The sequence below is a fragment of the Pygocentrus nattereri genome, chromosome 17 (genome assembly GCF_015220715.1).
Source record: "Pygocentrus nattereri isolate fPygNat1 chromosome 17, fPygNat1.pri, whole genome shotgun sequence".
Lineage (NCBI taxonomy): Eukaryota > Metazoa > Chordata > Actinopteri > Characiformes > Serrasalmidae > Pygocentrus > Pygocentrus nattereri.
In genome coordinates, this window is record NC_051227.1 from 34,346,968 (window position 1) to 34,371,701 (window position 24,734).

At 39.5% G+C, this 24,734-nt stretch overlaps 1 protein-coding gene across 4 annotated transcripts in view; it reads right to left on the bottom strand.

The window, feature by feature from the left end:
• Positions 1-978: 978 nt before the first annotated feature.
• Positions 979-24,734, bottom strand: part of LOC108411100 (alpha-2-macroglobulin-like) — a 30,624-nt gene continuing 6,868 nt past the window's right edge. For 2 of the 4 annotated variants that reach the window (XM_037546376.1, XM_037546374.1), the window contains exons 8-33: positions 20,775-20,892; positions 20,571-20,691; positions 20,334-20,443; positions 20,060-20,230; positions 19,741-19,974; positions 19,416-19,628; positions 19,161-19,310; positions 14,203-14,328; positions 13,897-14,011; positions 13,670-13,796; positions 11,952-12,177; positions 11,738-11,864; positions 11,516-11,637; positions 11,338-11,389; positions 10,846-10,929; positions 8,984-9,160; positions 8,813-8,888; positions 8,552-8,708; positions 8,396-8,470; positions 6,280-6,442; positions 5,721-5,911; positions 5,326-5,538; positions 2,697-2,818; positions 2,176-2,413; positions 1,847-1,952; positions 979-1,764 (exon numbers count right to left, since the gene is read on the bottom strand). In XM_037546376.1, coding sequence (XP_037402273.1) covers positions 1,724-1,764; positions 1,847-1,952; positions 2,176-2,413; positions 2,697-2,818; positions 5,326-5,538; positions 5,721-5,911; positions 6,280-6,442; positions 8,396-8,470; positions 8,552-8,708; positions 8,813-8,888; positions 8,984-9,160; positions 10,846-10,929; positions 11,338-11,389; positions 11,516-11,637; positions 11,738-11,864; positions 11,952-12,177; positions 13,670-13,796; positions 13,897-14,011; positions 14,203-14,328; positions 19,161-19,310; positions 19,416-19,628; positions 19,741-19,974; positions 20,060-20,230; positions 20,334-20,443; positions 20,571-20,691; positions 20,775-20,892 — 3,655 coding nt within the window. In that variant the 3' untranslated portion in view covers positions 979-1,723. The remainder of the gene's footprint in view (positions 1,765-1,846; positions 1,953-2,175; positions 2,414-2,696; positions 2,819-5,325; positions 5,539-5,720; positions 5,912-6,279; positions 6,443-8,395; positions 8,471-8,551; positions 8,709-8,812; positions 8,889-8,983; positions 9,161-10,845; positions 10,930-11,337; positions 11,390-11,515; positions 11,638-11,737; positions 11,865-11,951; positions 12,178-13,669; positions 13,797-13,896; positions 14,012-14,202; positions 14,329-19,160; positions 19,311-19,415; positions 19,629-19,740; positions 19,975-20,059; positions 20,231-20,333; positions 20,444-20,570; positions 20,692-20,774; positions 20,893-24,734) is intronic. The other 2 variants (XM_017682486.2, XM_037546375.1) reach the window with 2 other exon arrangements.

Sequence of the window (24,734 nt, forward strand, 5' to 3'; positions counted from 1 at the left end):
CACTATAAAGGATTTTGGTTTTTGAACTCAGACTGGTTTTTGGCTACTCTCTGGATGTCCCGTTTGTTTGGGTATTCTTGCTCTTTGGTTCTGACCCTCACCTGTTCTGCCTACGTGCTCTGTACGTCCATCAAAACCTCAAGTAAACTTTAGACCTTGTCCTTTTATCTGCAAGCGCCTGATCTGTGTTGACATCGTAACAATTACATAAACATGGTGTTTTGAAAAAAAAAAAATCAATGACGTATTTTTTCAACTAATAGACTTTATCTTAAAATCATTGAAATTCTCAAACTAATTTTTTCTGGGTCTCACAAGGTTATTTATAAATAATGAAAATACAGTCAGTTTTATCATAACAATGAATTACTGTATAAATTCGTTGAACACAGACTTAAAAGTGATTTTTTTTTTTTGCATATTTTAGTGAACTGTCATGATTGGCCCCTCCCTTTCCTGTAAGTGTTTGTGTTTTGGCATAGTCCACATGCTTCTTTGTTTTGGTATCCGTAGCCCTGCCCCTTGTTTTGCAACTCCGCCCCTGATTGTTTTCACCTGTCCCTCGGCTTCCTGGTGTTGTTTTTAAGCCCTGTGTTTGCTCTTTGTTTTCGCTGGTCTTTGTGCTGACCTTTGTTGTTTGTAGTGTTTGATCGTGCTGTTTGTTTGATGTATGTTGGCAGAACTGTTTGAATTTTTGTTTGTTGTTTGGTGATTAGGATTTGTTTTTGTTCCTCGTCATGTCTAACTCTTGTGCAATCCGTGTTGGCTCTATGACCATGGACTGTCTCGCCCCTGATTTTGGATTTGCCCTTAATAAATCTCGCTTATCTCCGCATATGCATCTGCCTCCTCGCTCCCCGTTACATGAACAATTTCTATTTGCTAGCTACTAGAAAAAAAATGAGAGGATTTTTTTAAATAGAGGATGCATTAATCTATTTTCATATAGATAGATAGATAGATAGATAGATAGATAGATAGATAGATAGATAGATACTTTATTGACAGATTGATTTATTGATAGACATTGCAAATCAACAAACATATCATGGGAGCTGAGGTGCCAAAACTTTTGCTACGACTGTATTTGTCTCTCTTTGCATCGTTCCATCACGTTAAAGGGAAATAAACTGGAAGAAAAGGCATGTAATGTAAATATTTCAAAATATAAACATCACAAGTCTGTTAATTTAGTATATTTTCACTCATACAGGTATGTGGTCTCAATGCTGAGGATGATTAATAAACACAGTCATGACAAGAGTGCAAGTGAAGGACATTTAACCAGAGGAGCTCAAGTGGCATCTAAAACTTGAACTTAACAGAAGAGACAGAAGAAACGCTGAGTATTCAGTGATTCCGTGTTTTTTTCTCGTTTTTTTTTTTTAAATGTTATCAATTAAAAGTTCCCCTCTGATTCCGGGACCTTGATTTGCTGTACCATGCTGTGAAATCCTCTGCAGCGAAGGGGAACTTTATCTCTGTTGAGTTAAAAACATAACATATTTGTAAGAAAATTTATGTCATAAAATGTAACCTATTTTAACACATAGATTACCTTTTAAAACTGTTTATAACAGCAGCACAGCTGTTGTTTAAAGGTCATGTTTATTTCAGTGTAAAAAAAACAACAACATCTGATTCAAGTTAAGATAAAATCAGGATAAAACAAGCAACCAAGTCTTCTCTGTGTCTCGTGCTGTGAAGCTGCAGATCTGAGAGCTCACACACAGGGGGAGGAGTACTCCGTCTCAGACTGGTCACCTGAATGAAAGATATATTACATTTCAGAAGCAATACAACCACAGTCATAGTGTAAGAATCACTTATCCTAGGGAAATCTTACTTGTTTGGTAGTAATCATAAACTTTGATCACAGCTGGTTTGAGGTTCTTCACTGGAAGCACCTGCTTAAGACGTAGCTGATAATTCATAGGAGAATTCTTTGGGACCTGTTGAGCATAAAGTAGATACCATCCTGTAAAAGGCCTCCTGTTTTTGAGTAACTCTGGATATGTAAAAGGGTTTTTTATGTGCTGTTCTCAAAGATGATAATCACTTACATCCATGAAGCCTCCCGGAAGAATAAAATAGGAAAGTGCTGAATGAATGTAATTATGAATGGCTAATTACTGTGTATGAATGTCCACAGTAAGAGAGCAGTTATTCTCTCACCTCTTTCATATACATGATAACGTGGTCATCTTTGGTATCGACCCGTTCCACAAGTAGGCGGTTTTTTAGCTGAAAGAACAAAATAATTACTTCTCTGCAAGTGTTTATTAAACATGGGAATAACAAATTGTTTATTAATCTTTCAAAACGACTTACATCACTGGGATCTGCTGTGAATCCTGATAAGATTTTTATATCCACTATGGCCATGTTAGTGCTGTTTAACTCCCCATTATATCTGTAAAAAAACCCAATAATAATAGTAAATAAATGTCAGCCACTAGTTAGTTAGTCACCAAGTTAGAATCATATATAGTAATAACTGATACTACAACTTAAAATAATCACTGGGCAAAGAATTCTCCAGATATCAAATTTAGCTGTGTTTAAATAAACCTACAATGTATTGTGATGATTATTTTTTCTTGGACTAAAAAAGTATTTATCATCTACAGTTATTCCCAGTTTCCTTATATTAAGTGTAAGATGTCACCATCTTTTAATCAAAAAGGCACTCTTACTTGACTGTGAAGTTGATGGAAAGAGTGTATCCAGATGGTTTTGTACAATGTCCATCAGTTTTAGCCTCGATGCTCAATGTGTTGGTTTCAGTAGGTGTGGGGATGTTGTAGAAAAGCGCCGCCTGTGTTTGAGTATGAAAGGAATTAAACCATAGAAACAGTGAATAAACAAAATGTCTCTGAAAGCTGCAGTTGTAATGCTGGGGAGCGATGATGAGACGCATGCATGTGCTGAGGGAAGCGAGATTTATTAGGGGCAAATCCATAATCAGGGTCAAAAGGGTCCAGGGTCAGAGAGCTAACATGGATAGAACGAGGGAGAGACATTACAAAAAAGGAAAACAGGCTAAAAAACAATGGCGGCCAGCAGAACAAACAACAAACAATACAACACATACACTACAAAGACTAGCAAACAACTAGGGAAAAACACAGGGCTTAAATACAGAGACAATGAGGGTTAATAAGACACAGGTGATAAACACAGGTGGTACAATTAAGGGCAGGGTCTGGAAACAAGGGGGCAGGACAGGGAAAAAACTAGGAAGCAAAACAAAAGCACATGGAGGACTGGGAGGGGCGAATCATGGCAGCATTATGTAGCTCATTTTTAATATTTAACCACAAAGATAACATTGGTACTAAAAACCGTCACTGTAATACTGGGAAAAACAGAATATTTCTATTCTCTAAGAAACTGGAAATCGTACTTTGTCTTTAGGTTGTTGCCACATATGTTGCCTTCTACAAAGACTGATGACCATGTATTGTAGTTAATAGGGTCTGCATTTATTTTGCATGCAGCGTTTTGTGTCAAAGACTTCAGTGTTTAACACATCAAGTGTTAATCTTGTGATTGTCATTTTCTTAAAGTTTCGTTTAAAATTACCACCAGTGGTGGCATGAAAGTGATGCATCAGATACAGTATATGTTATATGATGCACTTCACCTCTGTGCTGACAAAGTGATTGGTATTTCAACTGCAAAGTGATGTTGAAATTAAATAATGAGCTCAAAGTTTCAGCTTAAATCCGAGGGCATTTACATCCAAATCAGATGAACAGTGTAGTAATTAGATCCATTTGCATACATAACCCCCCTTTTTTAGTGGCTCAAAAGTATTTGGATAATTGGCTGCTCAGCTGTTCCATGGCCAGTTGTATGTTGCTGTTAACTGCTGTTAGGCTGAAAAATCTAAATAAACCCATGGCAGCAAAAACATTAGCTGTGGCCAAACAAATTATTTCAAATAACCACAGAAAACAGCTGTTTTGAATGACAGATGAATTCTTTTCCTAGTAAAGAAACCTCCTACACAACAGTTGGCCAGATAAAAAGCACCCTGCAGGAGGTAGGTGTGTCCAAGTCAATAATCAAAAGAAGACTTCACCAGAGTAAATACAGAGGGTTTATGATAGGATGATAATCATTGTTAAGCCTGAAAAATAGGAAATCCAAATAAAAGTTTGCCAAAACTATTTTAAAAAGCCAGTACAATTCTAAAACAACATTTGATGGACAGATGAGATGAAGATTATCTTGCTCCAGAACAATTTGAGAAAGCACACTACCTCATCTGTCAAGCATGGTGGAGGTAGTGTTATGGCATGGGCATGAAATCTAAAAAGTGTAAATCATCAAGTCTGATGAGCATTTACAAAGTGTTTAAATAATGCTATGTTTACAAAGCAGCCAACTTTTTATAGCAGCTAGCTAGTTCTCCAGTTCCCTCACATTTTAGGCTAAAGTTAGTTAGCTAAAATGTTATTACACTGTGAAATTAAATTGGCACAGTGTTTTCATAGGAAGGGTGATTACACTGAGAGAAATCAGAATTCATTACTGGAAAAAATGACTCGAAAGAGACCATGTTAGCTCCATGCTCTATATGGAGGATATGGAGAAAAATATCTCAACGCAGTGGCAGTTGTGCAGAACTTTCTTTTGCTTTGCTCTACTAGTGCCAGAATCAAACTGCATGTTACATTGCTGTGAAAAAGTTATTGTCCCCTTCCCAGTATCCACTTAAATTTTTCAGATCATTAAACTACATTTAATATTAGACAAAGATAACCCAAGTAAACACAAAATGCTGTTTATAAATGATTGAATGTCCGCCCATTAGCTTGTGACCTAAAGCTCAAGTACAGCTGGGTTATGCGGCAGGACAATGATCCGAAGGACACAAGCAAGTCCACATCTGAGTGGCTCAAAAGAAACTAAATTAAAGTCTGACGTGGCTGAGTCCAATTCTAGAATTGAATAACAAATGATCCCATTGAGATGCTATGGCAAGACCTTAAAAAGACTCATCATAAGTTATCGCAAATGTTTAGTTGTAGTTGTTACTGCCAAGGACCTCACAACCTGTTATTAATCATTTAATTACTATCAACTGTTAATCACATGGGTAATATAGATTTTGAATACATTTCTATCTTCAATAAATCAATTAAAAACTGCATTTTGTGTTTACTTGTGTTGTCTTTATCTTATATTAAAATGAGTTGGATAATCTGAAATATTTAATGTGACAAATCAGCCAAAACAGAAGAAATGGGGTGGGGCAAATAGTTTTGTACAACGCTGTGTGTCATTCGTTCACCTGTTCATACAAGACAAACTGACCTGGACAGATACACAGGCGGAGCCCTCCACTGAAATGCTGTATTTACCAGGAACCTCCTGCAGTTGTTTCTCCTGGTACAGCAACGTATTGTCCTGATTCACATCAAAGTGGTGGCTCTCTTTATCTGACTTCACAGTTACTGTGCTGGAGCCGTCTGAGCTGAACACTTTGGTGGAGTACAGAGCCAGAGCCTGGAGGGCCACCACTGTGTCCTGATCCAAACACAAAACCAAAAATGAATTACAAATATTGACAACACAATACTGCTTTCTATATTATATATGCTTTCTATATTATATATCTATATATCTATATATTTATATATATATATATATATATAAAACATGACCAGAAAAGAAAGAGTTAGAAATAGAGCTGAAATTTATTTGAGTACCTGGGTGGAGGAGTAGCCTCCATAGGGATTCTGCTGCCTCACCAGCCAGCTGACAATCCTGTTAGCATAGCCCAAATCAGTAGCAGTGACTTCAGCTGTAGTGAGAACAGCCAGTAGAACATAGGAGCTGATCTCCACTGACAAGGAGTCAGAGTCATCTGATGCTGACTGAGACCAGTGAAGGCGACCATCTATATTAAAGAGCACAAAATATATACAAAATATAACTCAAATAAGCTTAATCTAGAGATAATAATAGGCGATTCATAATCATATGAGCACAAGACCAGAGCATTATAGTTATAGTGAATGTGTCTTCACGTTTTAGATCTTTTATATCCATAATTGGTAGTAAAGTGACTCTAGGTTTAAATAAAAAAGCAGTGATGTCACATTCTTCTTCTGTGAAGAGGTGCTGAGCAGAAATCTAATTATTGTCTGACTCCTGTAGACTCATGTAGAGTTTTACCATTATCTGATTATCAAGTGCATATAAACACATTGAACAAAATCTTCCACACCCTCAATAACATTACCAGTTATTCAAATCATTCCATACCTCCTGAAATAGCAACACTATCCAACTTCTTTAGCAGCTGCTCTCGAGCATCATGCTCTCCAGCCAGACTGAAAGTGTAGGCCAGCAGTGCAGTGGCATAGGTGTTTGTCAGGTTGCCAATAGAGGACTTTAAACACAATAATCCTTTACCCAAAACAGGATCCTGAAAAGAAAATATATTGCAAAAACTTTCATGAAAAATAACTAGTTTAAAACTTCTCAGCAACACATCTCAAAAAGTTGGCACAGGGCCATGTCTACCATTGTGTAGCATTGTGTAACAGTCTGTAAATGTCTGGGAAGTGAGGAGACCAATTGCTGGAGGTTTTGGAGAACTTTTGGAGGAATTTTGTCCCATTCTTGTCTGATGTAGTATTCTACCTTTTCAACAGTCCTTGTTCTTTGCTGGATTTTTCTTTTCATGATTCATGATTTCTTTTCATAATTCATCATGATTTCCAAATGTTTTCTATTGGTGAAAAGTCTGGACTGCATGTCGGCCAGCTTAGCACCTGGACTTCTCCTGCAAAGCCATGCTGTTGTGATGGATGCAGTATGTGGTTTAGCATTGTCTTGCTGAAATATGCAAGGCCATTCCTGAAAGAGACATCATCTAGATGGGAGCATATGTTGTTCTAAAACTTGTTCAACATTGATAGTGCCTCTCCAGATATGTCAGCTGCCCACGCCATAGAAACTAATGCAACCCCATACCATGAGAGATGCAGGCTTTTGAACTGTGCGCTGATAACAAGCTGGATGATCTTTCTCTTAAGTCCGCAGGACACAGTGTCCATGTTTTCCATAAAGAAATTCACATTTGATTCATCTGACCACAGAACAGTTTTTCATTTTGCCTCAGTCCATTTTAAATGAGCTTTGGCCCAGAGAAGAAGGTGGCATTTCTGGACTGTGCTGACATCTGGCTTCTTCTCTTCATCAACTAGTGATACAGCATGATACAGCTTGATACAGCTTTATCGTACATTTGTGGATTGCACAACGAAGTGTGTACACAAACAATGATTTCTGGAAGTGTTCTTGTGTTACTATTCCCATGCAGTGATTTCCATTTCAGAATCATGTTTGTTTTGAATGCAGTCCTGCCTGAGGGCCCAAAGATCATGAGTATCCAATATTGACCGTCAGTTTTGTCCCTTGTGTTAAGGGATTTCTTCATTCTTCTTTTGATGATATTATGCAATGTAAATGATGGGATACTTCCACAATTTTTAGACGTTTTTTTGCTTCTAAGAGACTCTGCCTCTATAAAACGCTCTTCTTATACCCAATCAACTGAGTTACTTGCAAAGTGCTTATTTAGCTGTTTTTTTATTTTATTTTATTAGTGCCACTTACTTTTACAGGCTTTTTCCCCCTTCCCAACTATTTGCGATATGTTGCTGCAATCAAGTTCTAAATCTATATTTTTCATTAAACGGAAAAATGTCTCACTTTCAACATGTGATGTGTGTTATATTTTCTACTGTGAATAAAATATGGGTCGACAAGATTTGCAAATTATTGCATTCTGTTTTTATTTACTTTTTTACATTTTACACAGTGTCCCAACTTTTTTGGAATTGGGGTTGTATAATAGACTTTTTGCCTGTAATCTGCATTAAATCTTTTTCAAAGCCAAATGAAGAAGAGTTTGCAGAACTGTTGCAATAGTTTGCAGAACTGACATCTTTAAAGCACACTCTGTCCATCTGCAAAAAACCCAGTGTAAACAACAGGTTTAGCATAGAGGGCTTTATACTCTGTGTCTCCCCCTGAAGCTCTATGTATAGGCAGTGTAAAAGAACAGATAACAGATTTGGTTTTCTCAGGAAAGTCAAAATCTGGCTGTAAATAACTTTTGGAAACTGAATGTTTTAATCTGGATTTTTGGACGCATTAAAAAACGTTGCCGTAAAACTGTCGGAAGTGAAGTTTCAGCACTAATACTGCTTAACAATGAAGAATCTCAAGAAAAAAAAAATAAGGAAAGGGAATAACAACCACTACAGGAAAAAAAGCATAGAAAACAAGAAAATCAAACAAATTCCAGCACCTCCATATGGAAAATAGTCATGTATGGTCATAATGTACATACGTTGGTCAGTGTCCTTACCTCTAACGTATGGCCCAATTCAAGCAATGATGCAGTGATGTAAGCAGTCATGGTCACATCATCATTTACACCACCCTACAATACATTGCAAAGCCAGTCAATATAGAAACCAATTCATTTAATTTACTCAGTACTTAAAAAACCATCTAATAACACCTTCATTCTGTTGTTGAACAGTTTTCCTTGTCTTATAAAACAGCCATCTGGTCTCTGCATATTTATCAGCCATTGCTTTGCACTGTTAATGTTTTGTGGATCAATAAAGATGTAACGCTGTGCTTTGCCGAAGGTCCTCAGTACAAAAGCAGTTAACCTGGTGGTAAAGATAGATCTGTATTGATATTGAACATATCCTAAAACGATTATTTGTGAAGTATTTTTGTTGCATCTATCAGCTGCATGAATGAACTGTCTCACCATGTATTTCCCTCTCCTCTGCCAAATGTGCTGTAGGCACCATCAACATGCTTGTAGTTCAGTTGTCTCTGATATCCTGTTTAAAGGCAAATGATTTTTATCCTAGTAAGTTCAGCAGCTCACACTCTACTCATGATGAGTAACATTAATCATCAAGATAAGATCTCTCACCACTCTTAAGGAAACCCGTAGCTCTCTCACGGATGGCTGCAGTGAGCTGTCCAGTGTTCTCCAGGTACTGAAGAATGTAGATGTTGGGAGAAAGAATAGCAATGTTTTGTTCTCCACAGCCATGTGGCATCTTCAGCAGTCCATCAATATTCTTTAGTGCACGGCCCAGTATGTCTCCTACAAAAAGGATTTGCTTATCATAGAAGTTATTAATTCATAACAATTACAATTATTTTTGCACAAAAAAAAATACACATGCAGTTCATGAGCATTTTAGACCCCACAATAACAATGCCAGCGTACACCTGATTAATTAAAACTAATTAAAAATAATGAAAACTAATTCGATTAAAATTAAATCCATCCTTCGTGGCTAAGGCTTAAAGTCAAATTTTCTTCTCCATTTAATGGCTACTGCCACTTTCGGCCCACAGTCGTCCAAAACGGCCACACACATGGAGAAGTTGGCTCAGTGTTAAGGTACAAGCAATTTAACTCAATCACTTTGAATAAAACATTTCTTCAGTCAATGTATTTGTTGAATAAAACCACTTTAACTGCTTGTTATCATAAATGTAGTAGTGTATAGGTGTAAAGACTTCAACTGACAATGACAGGATTTTACTAAATAATTGCAAAGATAAACATTAGGCTTTAAGTAGATCATATGCAGCTTTAAACAGTAAGCAGTGACAGAGTAGTTATCTACTATAATCTAATATAATGTGGCCAATACCGCTAGATATTCAGTTTTAGGCTATAAAGCACTAATATGCTGATGAGCCAACTATTTCAATCTAAGTAGGAATTTCAACTCCACAGATGGTGGAACTGGTGAATGAAGAACGTTCCTGACAGCTCTTTTTATTCCTTTTTTCCTCACAGTCAAAAGTAGCCATGAATTGTTGTGAATGGTAAGTTAATGTTCATCATATCGTCATGATTACCAAACATTTAGTCTCAAATCTGGTGCAGCAGGTATAAAAGGCTGTACCTGTCAGAGAGTTTTAAATGATTGCTTTTGGACATTGAACAGTATAAGCAGACCAGAGGAACGTTAAAACAGAACAGGACGATTTGAAGCCAAGTTGAGTAAAAACAAGATATGTCATCTTGATTTTTTAAAAAGATAAACCATAAAAAAAGATAGTTAACACTAAAAATACTAAAACATGATTTTGTTATTTTGATTCTTTCATATCGAAACCTTTAAAATTAAGCTAAAAATCAAAAATTCTATTTCTATTAAACTGAGTTTTTCTGATATTGTCACGATTGGCCCCTCCCAGTCCTGCCCATGTGTTTGTGTTTTGGTTTAGCCCAGGTGCGTTTTGTTTTGGTCCAGCCCCCTTGTTTCATGACTCCACCCCTGAATGTTTCCACCTGTTTCCCACCTGTCCCTCGTTTACCCTGTTGTATTTTAAGCCCTGTGTTTGCCCCTTGTGTTGACTGGTCTTTGCTTGAATCTCTGTCTGTTTTGTTTGGATGTTTATGCCTGTGTTCATTTGGTCATGTCTGTCTCTCCTGCTCTCCGTATTGACTATTTGAACCTGGACCGTTTAGACTATGACCCTGGATTTGCCCATAATAAATCTCGCTTATCTCTGCATATGCGTCCACCTCCTCGCTCCCCTTTACATATATGCATTATCATCAATGTTGACTCATCAGTCCTAATAAAATACACTAGTAAGCACTAGTCGTTTGGAACAAGGTGAACCAGCTCTTACTGTTCCAAAACCAATCATTTGTGTACAATTCATTTAGTGCAATGTTCATCTGAAATGAGCTATTATAAAATCATGGAATCACAGAAATCTACTGTTTAGTCATTCTTCATCTTTAATTCTGTCTGTCCTTACCAAGCACTGAAACAGAAGCTCTTGCTGATCCCTCTATCACATCTTCAGGAACAACCAACTCCAACTCCTCCGAAACACTGTTACCTGTGAATCACACAGGCAGCTTCATCTTTCCTGGGCAGTAATAAATGTTATGTATGATAAGAATGTCAGTAGTAAGCATGTAATATAATAATACAATAATAAAATATCTTTTTTATAGGGCACTTTTCATACCAGTGGCAGCTTGAAGTGCTTTACAGACAATAATAGAAGAAACAATGAGCGTTAATTTTAAATAATTAAAAGGAAGACACAGATCAATTTAAAATGCTAAATACATAAAGATCTAGAATTTTAATTAAATGCTGAGTTAAAGAGATTTATTTTCAAGTGTTTCTTAAATGTATTTTACAAAAGGTATTTGCAGAAGACCCGTATCTGCACATGTAAGATCACATGCAAGATTACGTTTCTCATAAAAATCAAACAGCTAAAATGTTCAGGACTGACCCTGTGGGCACAGGAACCAACTCTGGCTCTTGGTCTTTTCAGTTCCTTCAGCCTACATGAGAAAATTGCATGATTAAGTGATAATACTACCACTACTACTACTGCTACTACTAACAACAACAATAATAATCCTCAAACTTGCCAATGAGTTGTCTAAAACTATGTTTAATAGTCCTACCTGTACAAGCAGGCTTCGTGTGACTGTGTCAATGCGGCCTCTCTCAGGCACACTCACAATCTCATTGTCACACACAGTCTGTGACTGTTCTGCCTCAGCACTGACCGTCACATTCAGGACCCCTAAAACACACCAAAAGATGCAGAGAGGAGTTTATTAGCACTAAAAACAATTCAGCAGAAATGTGAGGTTATGTCTGAACTCGAGAGGTTCAGAACTCACCAAGCACAGAGGGAACAAGAGTCCATTTGAAGGTCTTTCTACCATTGGCACACAGACAGGATGAATACTCTCCATCAGAGGAGGCTTTCAGAGTGTAGAGTGAGGAAGGCGCTGGAGTCACTTTAACCTGTCCGTGAAGCAAAGAAGATCAGCTTACTGTGGATGTGAAGTGATGAGAGACTGGTGAAGACACAAAATGTTGATCTTACAGTACCATAATGCACTTGGAGAGATAGCTGAAGACAGTGGCCTTCAGCTCAAACTCCTCTCCCCGGATGATGGAGTACGGCAGCGAGAGCTCCAAGAAGAAGGGCTGGAAGGCACGAAGCTGAGCAGGAGGAGCCACTCCCAGACCTTCAGAGGACAGACAGAAAGCATCTGTCTCCCAAGTGGTGATAGTGTCAGGAACAGTGACAGGAACCTGTGTTGATCCAGAGTCTCTGTGGAAAAGTAACACTTGCACTTAGGTTATCAGCAGGTCTTAAGTAACACACATTCTTGAGTTTATAACATGTATAACCTTTTTTTTAAACCCCAAAAAGCACACCACTGTAAAAGTGCTTGAAGAAAATTCACAATGAAAATCAACAGGTACAAATTTAACCTAATAACATAGAGTTGGTCACTTGTAGAGGAGTTTGATGAAGTCAAACCTCTACGTGTTGCACACATGACAACACAAACAAAACTGACTAGCTGCATTGAGTAACTGTATTTAGGGAGTTTCAAACAGGATGTAATGGTTTTGGTGAAGTATTATTTGTATTGTTTAATTTTGCTTATATGTTTATTATTTCTTTTTTTCAACATCAAATTCTTTGTATTTCTCCTATGGTGTATTGTTTTTGTCACGATTGGCCCATCCCAGTCCTGTACATGTTTGTTTTGGTTTATTCCATGTGCGTTTGTTTTGGTGTTCCAGTCCTGCCCCTTGTTTGGTTACTCCTCCCCTGATTGTCTCCACCTGTTTTTCACCTGTCCCTCGTTATCCCTGTTGTATTTAAGCCCTGTGTTTGTACTTGGTCTTTGCTGGTCTTTGTATTGGTCTTTGCTTGTTGTTTGCTTTGTTTGTATCGCTGTCTGTGTTGTTAGTTGTATTCTGGTTTTTTCGCGTCTGCTCCACGATATCTCTGTATTGGCTCAATGACCTTGGACTCTTTTGACAATGACCCTGGATTTGCCCTCAATAAAAGTCGCTTTCCTCTGCACATGCGTCCGCTACCTCACTCCCCGTTACAGTTTTATTTTTCCTGTTTGTCTTCTGGTTTTGCGTTTATTTCCAACATATTATCATTAAGCTGTGGTATGTTCCATTTCTGGTTGGTGGGGATGGGAGGGAGTACCTGTATAAGAGGGTCCAGCTCTCATTTTCAGAGCTTCACTCTGTTGATTCAGCTTTGTGAGCATGTATCTTGTATTTAGTTCTATTTGACTTTAGACTTATTCCTTTTTGTTGGCCTAAGTTGTTTGTTTCAGTACTTCTTGTAAACATACAAAGAATACTTCTTTTTTTGTGTGTGTGTGTGTGTGTGTGTGTGTGTGTGTGTGTGTGTGTGTGTGTGTGTGTAAATAATGTTGGGCAGGTTTATACTGGACTTTGGAAACTGAATCTATAAAAACTGAAACCACCTGAATTATATGTGCTCCCTCAGCATCCTCAACAGAGTACCTCATAATATTTTGTTCAAATCATTCAGCCCTAAATCCAATGTAACCCAGTAAACTCTCTGCTTATTATTCAGTTAGTATTATGCTTACTATTCAGCAACTGCTATAAATATTCACATCTTCTATGGAACTAGCAGTGTCTTTGGAAGATGAAGGGGCCAAGAAACTGGTGCATTAACCTTTGTTATTTTTTCACAATTTAATTGTTTAATTGTTATAAAACACAAAAATTAAGATCATGAAGTAATTTGCTGATTTACTAACCCCACTTCAGCAAGTTGCCATATCCAAGTTTCTGGGAAGAATTTGCGAACAGTCTCAATACGTTCAGATTCAGATTCAGAGGGTGAGTCAATCACACGCCGTGCTACAGCATAGATTCTGTGCTGTCCTTAAAATTCACAAAAACATGAACAGTCAGCATACCTTATGCAGAAACTGCTGAAAGTTGCTGGATATAGCAAGAAAAAGAAATGAATGTACAAGCATACCCTTCAACAGACGTTCGAGATCAAGACCACGAAAGCGGCTTTTATACCATAGTCCATAGCGCAAGCATTCCGGCTTTCTAATAGCCAAATTGGTCGCCATCTTGAGCCCCACACCCTGCCAGATAATGAATGTCATGAATCACCATCTTTAGTTCCAAATAACCTTAATTCACTTTAGCATTTACCTCTTCTAGTAATAAATGAATGTTGGTACTGGCTTTAGATTTGATTGTGATTGTCTAGTGTATTAACATTTGTACACAGTTATTTACACAAGCATTTACACTACATTTGACAAACCGTTACCTTTATAGTGCTGTAAGTGTGGTCTATCCGTGCAACCTGTCTGGGTCTAACATGCAAACACTCCTGCGCATCTTCAACTTCACGGTTATAACCTGACACTGATTTCACTGGCAACAAGTTAAAGACCTAAGACAGACAAAAATTTATTGATTATTATCAAATGTCTTTTGCAAAAAGTCTCAAACACATAAAACCATTTTTGTATATTTCACATTGATATTGTATGAAGGGTTTAGCTATAAAACACATTAGAGGCCATTATATCCTTTTAAGAATTTTCATTTTTCATGATGTTATTTTATGCTGTTAGGAGTGAGTTTTACACATAAAAGACATCAGTGACAGATTATGAAAACTGGAATTTTTTTTTTAATTATCTGCATATCTGTCCAAAAAACAAAATTGTTACATATACATAACATCTTGGAATGAAACACTTCATTCATACACACACATACATGAACACACACACACCTCTGTATCTACACTCTTTATCAATTTTATCATCTTATCTTACCATATATGAGCACTTTGTTGTTCTACAATTACAGACTGTAGTTCATCTGTTTCTCTGCACACTTCGTTTAGGAGATGCACAGATAAGTCAACTAGTTGACTTGTTGTCTTTAGTGCTTGCCGCCGATGCTGTGAGGTTGATGGTGATAAGTCACTGATCACATGATGACATTATGATTCTATGACACTACGACATGGATACATTAGAGAAGACAACAGGTAAGGAGTTTGGTGATTTCCATAGGCTTGTTGGAAAGGGCGATTACAATAAAAAATGTCTTGTGATTTTGTAGAGGCAGCGTAACGCATTATAATCCTGTAAAGTTTGATTCCTTTAATTTTCCCTGAGTTGCAGCGTTATAAATTTCTCTGGCTCTCCAGACCCCTGCTGTAATCGAGCACCTCGACAAGGCCACCTAGAGTATGCCTAACATGGATATAAATTTGTGAGATTCCAAGGTCCACATATCCAGTCCTCTGAAGGCTAACAATGCACATCACATTCTATTTACCTGTGTAGTAAGTGTCAATTTAAAAAAATCTCAAGTAGTGCAACCCCTAACTTTATTAGGCCCCTTTTAACCTGTTCTTCAATAATCAGGTTGTGTTAGTGTGTGTTAAATATCTCACTGTCACTGTTGGACTGAGAAGAGTCAACCTACCAAAAATTTCCAACCCACAGCATCCTGTGGGCAGTGTCCTGTGATCACTGATGTTGCAGGCATTCATTTCAAGAAGGACATACAAATTACACTAAATAATTACAAAAAATAAATATTTTTGTACCAGAGAATTACCCACATACTGTTTCAGTGATAAAATAGGTAACTGAGGTTGCTGGTGGAAGTGTCAGGACTACTTCTATTTAAATACAGGTATAAGGGGAATTATATAGTTCACTATACTTTCTGTTTTTTTGCAGTGCATAAAGTTCTTCTGGATACCAATAAGGAATACTCTGTTGATGGCTTGATAGCAGACGCTGTGAAATAAATATGAAGTGAATATGCATTTCAGAGTTCATGTTGTATTCCAGATTAGTCTCAGACGACACAGTTAATTTGACACTTGACATAACCTTACAAAATAAGCATGACCGCTGGTGGAACAGAATAACAGGGAAAAATCGTCCATTTAGGTGCATTTAGAAAGCTATCTAACTCTCCAACTATAAACAGTAGACACACAAAAATAAACACAAACATGGCCCATAATTACTCCCATACTGCTGCACACAGATTTGGTGTTGGTGGCAGTGTCATGAATGGTAGCTTAGCCAACTCACAAACCAATACAGCTAACTTAGCCTAATCTGCTGGTTAATGCTGGTTAGCGTTGTTTTATTTTAATGTTTCTGAAAGTATCTTTGTGAAGTACCCAGGCAGTAGTATTGGTCAGACATTTGTCCTGACATTTATGTATGGCTGTGCTCTCACAGAAATTGTTCTCAAAAGTGGTTTGCTGATTGTTTGCCACTATTCATAACAGTTTTCATTATCAAAAAAACATCTAAGCACTGAAATAAGTATGTACTAGTTCCCATGGTTACTTGTCTGCATGTGTATAGCCACATCCTCTGCATGGCGAGGCTTTAGAGACAGGGCCTGAAATAGAGGGGCTTAAGAGACATGGCCTGAAATAGAGAGGCTTTTCAGACTATGCCTGAAATAGAGGGGCATTAGAGTTAGGGCCTGAAATAGAGGGGCTTTAGAGCCAGGGCCTGAAATAGAGGGGCTTAGAGACAGGGCCTGAAAACAGAGGGGCTTTAGAGCCTGGCCCTGAAATAGAGGGGCTTTAGATAGAGGGCCTGAAATAGAGGGGCTTTAGAAAAAAGGCCTAAAATAGAGGGGCTTTAGAGCCCAGCCCTAAAAGAGAGGGGGTTTACAGACAGGATCTGAACCAGAGGGGCTTTAGAGACAGGGCCTGAAATAGAGGGGCTTTAGAGAAAGGGCCTAAAATAGAGGGGCTTTAGAGCCCAGCCCTAATATAGAGGGGCTTTAGAGACAGGCCCTGAAAAAGAGATGCTTTAGAGAAAGGTCCTGAATGAAATGGGGTTTAGAGACAGGGCCTGAAATAGAGGGGTTTAGAGACCAAACCTGAAATAGAGGGGCTTTAGAGACAGGTTGTGAACCAGAGGGGCTTCAAAGACAGGGCTTTAAATAGAGGGGCATTAGAGTCAGGGCCTGAAATAGAGGGACTTTAGAGCCCAGGCTTGAAATAGAGAGGCTTCAAAGCCCGAGCCTGAAATAGAGGGTCATTACAGAACAAGCCTGAAATAGAGGGGCTTTAGAGACATGGCCTGAAACTGAAGGGGTTTTAGAGATCAGCCTGAAATAGAGGGGCTTTAGAGACAGGGTCTTAAACTAAGGGGCTTTAGAGACAGGGCTTGAAATAAAGGGGCTTTAGAGACAGGGATTGAAATAGAGGGATTTTAGAGACAGTGCATGAAATAGAGGGGCATTACTGAACAAGCCTGAACCAGAGGGGCTTTAGAGCCTGGGCCTGAAATAGAGGGGCTTTAAAGACCAAGCCTGAAATAGAGCAGCTGTAGAGACATGGTTTGAAATACAAGGGCTTTAGAGAAAGGTCCTGAACGAAATGGGGTGTAGAGACCAAGTCTGAAATAAAGGGGCATAAGTGAAAGGGCCTGAAATAGAGAGACTTTAGAGACCAATCCTGAAAAAGAGGAGCTTTAGAGTCAGGGCCTGAAATAGAGGGGCTTTAGAAACAGGGCCTGAAATAGAGAGGCTTTACAGACAGGATCTGAACCAGAGGGGCTTTAGAGACAGGGCCTGAAATAGAGGGGCTTTAGAGAAAGGGCCTAAAATATAGGGGCTTTAGTGACAGGCCCTGAAAAAGTGATGCTTTAGAGAAAGGTCCTGAACGAAATGGGGTTTAGAGACAGGGCCTGAAACTGAGGGGTTTTAGAGATCAGCCTGAAATAGAGGGGCTTTAGAGACAGGGTCTTACACCGAGGGGCTTCAGAGATCAGCCTGAAATAGAGGGGCTTTAGAGACAGTGCATGAAATAGAGGGGCATTACTGAACAAGCCTAAAATAAAGGGGCTTTAGAGACATGGTCTGAACCAGAGGGGCTTTAGAGCCTGGGCCTGAAATAGAGGGGCTTTAAAGACCAAGCCTGAAATAGAGCGGCTTTAGAGACATGGTTTAAAATACAAGGGCTTTAGAGAAAGGGCCTGAAACAGAGGGGTTTAGAGTCAGGGCCTGAAATAAAGGGGCTTTAGAGGCAGTGCCTGAAATAGAGGCCATTACAGAATAAGCCTCAAATAGAGGGGCTTTAGAGACATGGCCAGAAATTGAGGGACTTTAAAGACTAAGCCTGACATAGAGGGGCTTTAGAGACATGGCTTGAAATAGAAGGGCTTTAGAGAGAGGGCCTGAAATAGAGGGGCTTTAGAGAAAAGGTCTGAAATAGAGGGGCTTTAATGACAAGGCCTGAATTAGCTGGGTTTTAGAGATAGGGCCTGAAATAGAGGGGCTTTAGAGACCAAGACTGAAATAGAGGGGCTTTAGAGACATGGCTTGAAATAGAAGGGCTTTAGAGAGAGGGGCTTTAGAGACATGGCCTAAAAGAGTGAGGCCTTAGAGAGAGAATGAAATAGAGGGGCTTTAGAGTCAGGGCCTGAACCAGAGCGGTTTTAGAGACAGGGCCTGAAATAGAGGAGCTTTAGAGACCAAGCCTGAAATAGAGGGAATTTAGAGTCAGGGCCAGAAATAGAGGGGCTGTAGAGCCCTGGTCTGAGAGATAGGGGCGTTAGAGCCCGGATCTAAAATAGAGGGGCTTTGGAGACAGGGTCTGAAACTGAGGGGTTTTAGAGACCAGCCTGAAATAGAGGAGCTTTAGAGACAGGGCCTAAGCACAGCAGAGGGAGAGAGAGGGTGAGTGACCAGGAAATTGTACTTCTTCAGTTATTCAAGAAAAGACCTCTCTCTTCTTACTCCAACCTACTGCAGCTAAAAAGAATCAAATAATTTAATACCTTTGGTGCTTCCTCCATTTTAGATATGCCGTGCTGCTCTATGAAACTGCTCACAATGTCATTCTTTAAAATGAATGCCTTTTGTCTGATGTATACTGTGTGCCAAAAAATATGCACTTCAGAATCTTGTATTTATTTGCACTTCCATGCACAAGTCTAAAACCAGGGCCATGCAGCTGGAATCTCTGCATACCAACAAACTTTTCAGATGAACTGCTCTGCTCTGCTCAGATGATCACTGCTCTGCACATTTTAGTGCTTTCCATGCTATAATACACCCATTTCAGCTGAGTGAGGGGTTGTTAATGAGCACATTATTTGGATCACATGTTTATGGATCAGCCAAGTGATAAACCCAGCATAGGAGGCTTCAGAACCAGGGTTGGATTAGATTTTAGCATGTGTTAATATTTTGTGCTGTACAACTAAATCTGTACTTCACCTCGTCAGCATTCAGGCGTTTTCCTGGCTCCATGATGAACACACTCTGATCCACAGCACTGAGTCCACACAGTGAACCAGGCTGAGCTGAGAGCTGGAGAGTGTTTTCCTCACCAGGAACTGCCTCAGTGGGAGAGAACTGCAGTGAGACCTGAAGATCATGATGGTAACAAATTTATATTACTTTTTCCACAGTAATGATGACATTGTAAAATATAAAAACAAAGATATAAAGATCCAAATATGTCAGCATTACTTTGTTTCTGAAGCATTTCTCCACATTAAAATTCTTGCTACCAGCGATGATGTTCCCACTAGGCAGCACACAGTACACCAGAATCTGCACTACAGGAGCCAGACCAACATCAACAGACAATCTGAATGAGACTTTTCCCTCTATGAGCTTTTTGGATTCTTTCACTTCAACTTTCTCATATCCATGATGGACTATGGCTCCTTTAGACATGACCTGCACCAAAGAACCAAACTTAATGACACACAACAGCCAACTGTGCTTCATGCAGAGGTGTCTAGATAGAGGGAATGTAAATATTTACTTTACAGTAACTGTACATACTTACCATGTAAATAATATCAGTGCTGTAATTCTCAGTTGTTTCTCCAACAATGTAGTACTTAATGTTTATGGAAATTTCAGAACCACATGGAATCGGTTCCTTTAAGCTCTCTACTGATAATTCACTGTACACTGGACTGTACGGTGTAGCAGGTTGGAGGAGTGCTATTTGTGCTTCACTGAATGTAAAGAAAGGTTTATTGTATCCACGGTGTTGGTAGTCTGGATAGACACTTGCCTAAATGACAATAAAACAGGAATTTCCTTTAGTGAAAAACAGTGTAACAGAAACTCACAGAAAATATTTGGTCATTATACCATACCATTAGTGAAATCTGTGTTTTAGAGTGATCAGATGTATTAACTGAGAAGCTGGCCAATCCATTAACATCTGTAGTAAGATTCTGAAGTAGTGTTGGAGACCAACTACGACCTTCCAGAAGATAAACCTTCTTGTTAGGAATTGGTTTTCCACTGAAGGTTGAAACTCTGATCTGTTGATCAGTGAAAGAACATTTGTTGTAAAATTGTCAGTTTCATAAGTGAGCACCACACAAACACAACAAATGATGGTTCTAATGTATGTAAACCACGCACCTTTCCCTCTAAAAGTGTGTCCCGTTCAAAGTTTTTGGGTAAATCAAGAAACTCAACTTTACCAATTAGATAAGTGACCTTTATAGATTCAGATTTTTCCATGGAAATGTCTGGAACAAACATAAGCATATTACTAAATATATAAAAATCAAATGCACATTATTTCTTTACAGTGATCTGCTATAAGTGTGTTTCTCTCTCAGGTATACTTTCTCTACAGTGTGTGTGAAGACTCACCTGTTCCTTCCTCTGTCACTGTAACAGTAACATCAAGAGAATCTTTCAAATTTTGTTCAAATTCAGAACTGATGAAATGCGTCATGTTGAATACAGGAGAGGCACATCCGTTCTCTTTCATCTACAGGAGACAAACCTGGTGAGAACTGTCTCATTAGTCAGAAAAACTGCTGTCATCTAATACAGTATCAGATACATACACACCTCTACAGGTTCAACCAGGCACGGTGAAATCCTGGCAGCACCCCGATCAAAATTACGTTTAAATTTCCGGCAAATTTGCACCAGAGCTTTACCAGGTACTGGCTGTCCGTAAGTGTACCTTCAAAAATATACAGTTTTAAACTAGGCAGGGAGAATATATACAGTACAGTAATGATCATATCACATATATACATTCATATACACAGCGTAGATATTCAGTTAAAATATACAACCCCAATTCCAAAGAAGTTTGGACGTTGTGTAAAACATAAATAAAAACAGAATATGATGATTTGCAAATCCTTTTCAACCTATATTCAATTGAATACACTACAAAGACAAGATATGTGATGTTTAAACAGATAAACTTTATAGTTTTTTGCAAATATTCACTCATTTTGAATTTGATGCCTGCAACACGTTCCAAAGAAATTGGGACAGCGGCGTGTTTACCACTGTGTTACATCACCTTTCCTTTTAACAACACTCAATAAGCCTTTGGGAACTGAGGACACTGATTGTTGAAGCTTTGTAGGTGGAATTCTTTCCCATTCTTGCTTGATGTACAACTTCAGTTGCTCAACAGTCCGGGGTCTCCGTTGTTGTATTTTGCGCTTCATAATGTGCCACACATTTTCAATGGGAGATGGGTCTGAACTGCAGGCAGGCCAGTCTAGTACCCACACTCTTTTACTATGAAGCCACGCTGTTGTAACACGTGCAGAATGTGGCTTGGCATTGTCTTACTGAAATAAACAGGACGTCCCTGAAAAAGACGTTGCTTGGATGGCAGCATATGTTGCTCCAAAACCTGTATGGGGCCTTTACAGATGTGTAAGTTACCGATGCCATGGGCACTAACACACCCCCACACCATCAGAGATGCTGGCTTTTGAACTTTGCGCTGAAAACAATCCAGACAGTCCTTTTCCTCTTTGGCCCGGAGGACACAATGTCCATGATTACCAAAAACAGTTTGAAATGTGGACTTTGCGTCAGTCCAACTCAGATGAGCTCGGGCCCAGAGAAGCCGGCGGTGTTTCTGGGTGTTGTTGATATCTGGCTTTCACTTTGCATGGCAGAGTTTTAACTTGCACTTGTAGATGGAGCAACGAACTGAGTTCACTGACAGTGGTTTTCTGAAGTGTTCCTGAGCCCATGTGGGAATATCCGTTACAGAATGATGTCGGATTTTAATGCAGAGCCGCCTGAGGGATCGAAGGTCATGGGCATTCAATGTTGGTTTTCTGCCTTGCTGCTTACTTGCAGAGATTTCTCCAGATTCCCTTAATCTTTTGATGAAATTATGGACTGTAGATGATGATAATCCCTAAATTCCTTGCAATTGCACGTTGAGAAATGTTGTTCTTAAACTGTTGGACTATTTGCTCAGGCAGTTGTTCACAAAGTGGTGAACCTCGCCCCATCCTTGCTTGTGAACAAGTCTTTCAGGGATGCTCCCTTTATACCCAATCATGACACTCACCTGTTTCCAATTAACCTGTTCACCTGTGAAATGTTCCAAACAAGTGTTTTTTGAGCATTCCTCAACTTTCCCAGTCTTTTGTTGCCCCTGTCCCAACTTCTTTGGAACATGTTTCATGCATCAAATTCAAAATGAGTGAATATTTGCAAAAAACAATAAAGTTTATCTGTTTGAACATTAAATATCTTGTCTTTGTAGTGTATTCAATTGAATATGGGTTGAAAAGGATTTACAAATCATCATATTCTGTTTTTATTTATGTTTTACACAACGTCCCAACTTCTTTGGAATTGGGGTTGTATACATTATTTGCAATGGTTCCCAAACTGTGGCACACAAACACGTTCTGATATTAATCCTGATTTACTTAAATCTTTTTTTTTTTTTTTTTTTTTTTTTGCCTGTCTTGTCTGGCAGATTTGCAATCAGAATTATGGTCAGACTGCGTTACTGTGCCAAACAGATTTACTTTTCCAAAATGAGCACTATAGATTATAGGCTCATTTTGTCAGTGTTTCTTTTTCTTTATTTATTTTTTAATTATTTGATTTTATTTTGTTTATACATTTGATATTTTAATGAAAATGTGTTAGCATCATGCCAGACTTGACAGGCCAGGGGAATCTGTAAAGAAGGGAGAGGAGAGATAAGCAGGGGGGTGGGGGTGGGGGGGTAAAAAAGGGAAATAACATAAGGGCAGAAAAAAAGAAAAACACAGCGCAAATGCCACGGCGATGGTTCACCAACTGCTGCTCCTGAGAAAAGAGAAGAAAGTGTACCTGAGACATACAGCACTTGGAAATACTGCACAAATGACTGTGATGTATGTGTATGTGAGTGTGTGTGTTTGTGAGTGCAGTACAGTATAAATTTGTCACAAGATGCACTCAATATCGGGGGCAGAAAGCTGCGACAACATCCCCCCAGAGGCACAGACGCCCACACCCACCCAACCATACAATGCCACATGACTGGCACCGCCATACAGGCCACCCTCCGCGGCGGGGGCGGCGGGGGCCCGGGCAGCAACCCCAGAACGCCAGGAATGCCCCCGGCCCAGCCCCTGTTCCCCGGTAGGGAGCAGGAAACGGGTGAGGGATGACCTTCCCACCCTTCCACCTCCAGTGAAGTGTTGAGTGCAGGAGTTGGTGTATATGAATGTGGGGTAGTGTGGGATACTATGCTGTAGTTAAAATTGGGGGGACAGGTGTGTGGGCAAACATGGGCTAAGCACCGGGCCACTGGTCTGCAGTGTCCATCTACACCGTCCCCTCAAAAGCCCTGAATGTCTAAAGTGCAGTAAAAACTGAGGGACAGACAGTCGTCAGGAGACGAGTGAGGCTATGACAGCGGGTCGACCTCATTGACCCCCGGCAACATGCCTGCCCCCAGGATCCTAAATGTATGAGTACTGTGTGTGTTTGTGTGTGTTTGCTTGGGTGGGGGAGTAATGTATGTATGTGTGTGTGTGTGTGTGTGTGTGTCTGGGGGTGGATGGAGGGGGGGGTATGTAGGTCCAGAGGCAATGATCCTCTGGAAGAGGAGAGCCAGCTGACTAGCTGGCTCATGAGGCTCCGCGTTTCACTGTCCCCCCGCTCGAGGCAGGATGAGGTCGGCCCGGGGAGGTCACGGAGACACCCTACGCCGCCACCCCGCCCAAGCCCCCACCTCCCCCACCGCAGAGAGCAGCCCGCCCAGCAACACCAACCACACAGCACCACATGCCCATGCGAACGCGGGCGTCCACACAACCCCCCCCCCCCCCCCCCCCCGCACACACCCCCGGACCCACACACAGCCCCCCCCCGCACACACACACCCGTCCCACATATACATCTACCCTCATGTGTACCCACACATTCAAATCTTTTATCTATCCAAGCAGTTACATACATTTGCCATCTACTAATACTGGGACTCCCACTAAACATGAGCAAAATAAGATGAAAAAAATGTTTATTTACTTTTCCTTTTGATCTTTCACTCAGAATATTAGCAAAGAATAATTGTTTATTTAGTGTATAAAGAATTTTAATTAAATCTATGTGTGCCACAATTGTTGGTACCCCTAAAAACACTTAAGAGTGAAATGTAACTAAAGTAAAGTTCTGTTCATGTTTCAAACTTCACCTGAGTAATGAGGAACCCTTCAATGGTCGGCCATTACTTCACTGACAATTTCATTGTGGGATATATATGTGATAAAACACAGGCCAAATGCCCTGATTCCTTGATTACTATGAGCAGACCAGCGACCAGGGAAAACGACAGAGATGTGTGACAAAATGTTGTTGCACAAATCAAGAAATGGCTACAAGAAAATAGCTAAACAGTTGAAAATGCCCATTTCACCTTTCAGGGCAATAAGGATTTTCAGGACCGTGTTCTGTGGTCAGATGAGACCTAAATAGAGGTTCTAGGCAACAAACACCAGAAGTGAGTTTGACATGGACAAATACAGCCATGCAGAAAAG